The sequence below is a fragment of the Rhododendron vialii genome, chromosome 2a (assembly GCF_030253575.1).
Source record: "Rhododendron vialii isolate Sample 1 chromosome 2a, ASM3025357v1".
Taxonomy (NCBI): Eukaryota; Viridiplantae; Streptophyta; class Magnoliopsida; order Ericales; family Ericaceae; genus Rhododendron; species Rhododendron vialii.
This window is the reverse complement of record NC_080558.1, coordinates 10,600,250-10,605,235: the sequence shown is the minus strand read 5'-3', so window position 1 is coordinate 10,605,235 and position 4,986 is coordinate 10,600,250. Positions and strand designations below refer to the sequence as shown.

Sequence of the window (4,986 nt, the reverse complement as noted above, 5' to 3'; positions counted from 1 at the left end):
TTATGCTTACCATGCAATACACTTTTTGATAAGCATGACATCACTTGTGGTGGGGTCCGCATCATTTCAACAAATGAGAAGGAGGATAATGTTTACCTTCTTAAGTGGAGGGTGAACAAAACTCAACTCCAATTTTTCGGCCAATCTCCACGGAATACGCAGATAATTATTTACCAAGTGGTGCAGCAAAAAAAAAATACACTAGGTGACAACTTCGCCAGGGCTGGAAAATGTTAAAGTAATTTGATTTGAAAATACATAATAAAAGAAGTTATTGTTGGAAATCTCTCCGATGTGTGGAGTTATGGGAGTGAGGTTTCCTCTGCCGGAAAGAAGAGACAGAGCCTTGGTTAGGGATGCTGGGAGCGTGCTGCACAGCTACGTGTTGTGCATCATGCTGCACGGCCACCGGTGCCACTTTGCCGGCATCAGCCCGACGATCGGAGACGTCCACTGCCTAGAGCTCGTCGAGTACTACAAGTGTTCCAAAAATCAACCCAATCAAATATCGTTAAGTGCCTCATTGTAACACATATAATTCGAAAAGAATGGATTCAGTGGTTTTGATCTAGTGTTTTGTATCCATTAGGATTCATTTTTTTCCAAGTTATATGTATTCCGATGAAGTATTTAACGATATTTGATCGGGTTGATTTTTGAAACACTTGTAGTTTAGTCGACAAGCTCTACGCGGTGGACGTCTCCGATCGTCAGGCCGATGCCGGCAAAGCGACACCGGCGGCCGCGCAGCACGCTGCACAGCACGCAGCTGTGTAGCACGCTCCCAGCATCCCTTGGTTAGTCACCCATGTGGGGTGAGGCCATGCATGATGTGTGCATGGTTGGTTTGTGTGCCATATCTCAAATTGCCCGTTGCAATTTTACTCCCTCCCTTGCCTTTATATTGCTTGTTTGTACTCATCAGTAGCTGAGGGGGTGAGTAGCAATGTAGAGTGCTGAGAGGGTGAGGTAGAGTGAGGAGCCGGTGTGGCTTCCGGCAGTGAAACGGAATGTGGCTTCTCGGAGAGTTTTTTATAACTTTGTATATGTGAGTTATATAGAGTGAAATTTTCTTTGAAATCAGTATGTGTTGTGTGCGTGAGTGACCCCTGGGGCACAACAGTTATTGCACATCACGTGGTTATTTAACAATTGGTTTTTTTTTTTTTTTTAAATTGTAAGTGAAGTGATTAAGCATTAAAGAAAGAGGTCTAAAGTGATATTAGTTCATACAGTAATGCTAGATACGAATGCCCCAGCTATAGACAGATATGCAATTACAGATCCTAAGAGAGATTTATAAAATTCTAGTTCGTTTGCCGAGTAAAAAAAAAAAAGAGAGGTGTGTGAAACTACCCGATCTGCGCAGTTCCTGGATTTCAGATCAACGGTGACAGAAATGTTCTGAAAATATTTATACACAACACGCTATATATAGTGAAAGACTTTTTTCTGTCGGCATGAAGTAAAAGATAGAGTATTTATTTTGGTTAGAAAAAATTAAGGTTACGTTTGTTTCGATGTAAAATGTTTTACAGTATAAAATATTTTTCATGTAAAATGTTTTTTCAGAAAATAAACTTCAAATTTTATTTTCTGGTGTTTGGTTGGTAATTGAAAATATTTTAAAAAATTGACAAAATAGTGCAGAGAGATAGAGAGGGGGCTTCAACGGTGGAGAGATATGAAAATATTGAAATTGAATGTGGGTCAGGGCTAACGATCGAAGAAATTGGCAATGAGAATTACAGTAGAAGGCAGCGGATTCATTTCGGAAAATAACTTATGGAAGATTTAAGAGTAAGTCATTTTCATCCAATTAATAGAAAATGCTTTACATGTAAAATGTTTTTCTCATTTTTTACACAATTAAACACTGAAAAATAGGTAAAACATTTTACCGAAAAATATTTTACGCCCAAACAAACGGAGTCTAAGGCTTAGTTTACTTAGTTTTGTTGAGTTATATATATACTTACTCACAAAAGTTAACACACATGCAACATAGGTTGCACTTCATTGCAGTCTAGAGGCAGTTGGTTGTAACACAGCACACCTAATTTGTGAGAAAATGCTTTCTAGAATCATATATTGCGAACAATTGTCTCACATTTTGTGATCTTTGCCAAATATCACGAGTTCTGCATTTGTGTTCGTTAGTTTGATCTATGTTTCAGTGTTCATCTGACTTGATGCAAGCGCTAGGAGCCCGGCCCGTTGTGTTTTTGGTCACTTTTCGTTCTTTTCTTTTTTTGATTGAAAAGAGAGGACAAGGTTCTGGAGAATTTCTTCCCGCGGCATCATCATACAACCTCTGATCAAGGCAGTTTGGAATAGTAGAAAAAACAGCAAAATGGCGCGCCTTGCTGAAAATGTAAATTAGTTAACGTAGCGGCACAAACATTGGCTTCTCGGAATATATATGCTTCACTTAACTCCCGATCGAGCTTCCCAAGAAAAAACCTGCAATCAAGTAAAATGTTGTTGAACATAGTTTATTTTACTAAACTCGCCCTGACCTCTTCAACAAAAGTTTTCAGATTCTTGTCTGATGATCCACCTTCCTTGCAAGCTTCTCTTCCCAAATCCTTCCACTTCTTTGGTGATAAAAAATTAATAAAGAAAGATTAGTCTTTGAGATTATTCATGCGATTGAAAATTTAATTTCTAGGATTGTTAAGACCAGTTGTCTTGCCAAATACCACAAATTTTACCTTTTTTAAGTTTTAGTTTGGTGTGTGTTTCCGTGTTCCACTCTGTTCACCCAAGAGCCAGTCAGCTAAGTTGTGTTAGCTTTTTCTATGTTGGAGCAAAACGCAATCAACGGCAAAACGTATGGATTTTTTTTTGATAAAATGCATAAATTTAAATATTCTTAAGTAACAAAAAAAGAAAAGAAAAAGACGACAGGAAGTGCGGAAGAATACTTCACTTATTGCTCATTCAAATAAACATAATACAATCTCTCAAGAAAACGACGAAGACGAGTTATGAACCAACCCCTATCAATCAAATAGACCAGTTTCAAAGAACAGTTCATTCAACTTTACTTGCCTTGACCTCATCAACAAAAGTCTTCAGATTCTTGTCCGATGATCCACCTTCTTTAGCAGCTTCACTTGCCAAATGCTTCCACTTCCTAGCATTCATCCTCATTTCATCCCCTACCATCACCATTTCTATGCACCTTTTAATCTCAGCACTCTCGACTAAGTGATCTAGATTCGGTTTCACTCTTGTTCCAGTCTTCCAAACATCTTGAATAAGCTTTGCGTTTGTAACTTGGTCTGCCCACTGCGGAAAAGCCACAACCGGAACCCCAGAAACCAAGCTCTCCAAAGAAGAATTCCACCCGCAATGAGACAGAAAACACCCAACCGATGGGTGTGACAAAACCTCCACTTGAGAACACCATGGAACTATCATTCCTTGTTCTTCCAATTTCTCTTTACAACTCAGCTTCTCTTCTTCAGTGGCTCTTACCACCCACAAAAAGGGCCTTCCACAGGCAAGCAGCCCTTGTGAAATCTCCTGTAACTGTTGCTTCGCTATTGGAGAATAGCTTCCAAAGGCTGCATAAATGACTGAGTCATTAGGATTTGAATCCAACCATTTGATATAAGCTTTTGAATCTTCAAAGAGATCTCCTCCGAAAGAATTGTCAGATGGATCCTTTCCATCCAAGAAAGCCGATGGGATTAACGGTCCAATAGCAACCAAGTTTAGCTTCTCGATTGCTCTTAGGGCTCCAGACTCCAAAGCATCGAAGGAGTTTACGAGTACTTTTGGATTGTTTTGGGCATCAAGCACATCAAAATGCTCTTTTAGTGATTGAAGTGCAAAATTATAGGTGTTTGAAGCAAACAAATAAGAGGGAAGGTCACTTGCGGCTACCGGTGGTAGTCCTGGTAATTCAACTGACCATGACGGGTCATTAATGTTATTCCTAATTGAATCACCATAACCATTCAAGTAATAGTAATAAATATCCAAGATGGTGGCTGGTTGAATCCAAAGAAAAGTGGACGGCACGTGAAGATCATGTGCAACCTGGCCTGCCCAAGAGACAAATGGGGTGTAAACCACATGCATGAAAGGCTGGCCTCTTTCAGCTTGTGATGTGATGAGTTTTGCTACAGCCTCAGATCCGTGTCCCTTTAGCTCTTCCATGTACTGGTCGGCTTTGTCCAATCCCCAGCTGCCGTTAGAGAAGCCAAAAAAGGTCAAGCCTGGTGGAGTAGTCGTGCTTTTGGTCATGCAATTGACGGCGTGAAATGCTGTTGCGTAGGTGACATCGATGCCCATTTTGAGGAGATGCTTGGCGAGTTGGAGGCGGGGATTGATATATATGTGGTTGCGCTGGAAGCGTTACCAGCAGTATTCGAACACAGGAATCCATCGGTTTGGGGGCTGAGGTAGGGAGGGCGGTGGCTAGATCGAAAAGCCGAAGAACTAGTTTGGGAATTAGATAGTTGACCTGTGGCCGGACGGATCGAGTATGAAAGCCCACGAGATGAGGTGTATTTATTTATGGTCCTGATGCATATTATGAGTTGTCACTAGAAAATGACTTGTTACTTTTTAAGTATGAGAATAAATTCTATTAACCGCCGGTGTGAAATCTCACTTTTCCACCACTGTCTATTATGGGCCCCACCGAATGTTTATTATTATAATCTAAATATATAGTTCATATTTTAAGATCCGTAATATAGTATTGTCATCCAAAAAATCAACTTGATCGGAAGACAATAGATATGTCAAAATTTGAATTTTAGTTTATAAAATGGATGATTTGATTTCTGTCAATAATAATAAAGATAAACTATCTATTTTACAAAGCAAAATTTAATTTTTGATACTCCTATCGATGTCTAATCAAGTTTGTTTTTTGAATGAATACACTACTGTACTATGTGGAATCTACAAGATGAATAATTCAGATCAACAATAAACACGTAGTTGGACCAAAAAAAGTGAGGTTTT

The 4,986-nt window shown here is 39.4% G+C and overlaps 1 protein-coding gene across 1 annotated transcript; it reads right to left on the bottom strand.

Annotated features, from left to right (window-relative positions):
• Positions 1-3,036: 3,036 nt before the first annotated feature.
• Positions 3,037-4,305, bottom strand: LOC131317118 (crocetin glucosyltransferase, chloroplastic-like). Its single transcript, XM_058346689.1, has one exon. The coding sequence runs from the start codon at positions 4,303-4,305 to the stop codon at positions 3,037-3,039; it is 1,269 nt and encodes a 422-aa protein (XP_058202672.1).
• Positions 4,306-4,986: the final 681 nt, after the last annotated feature.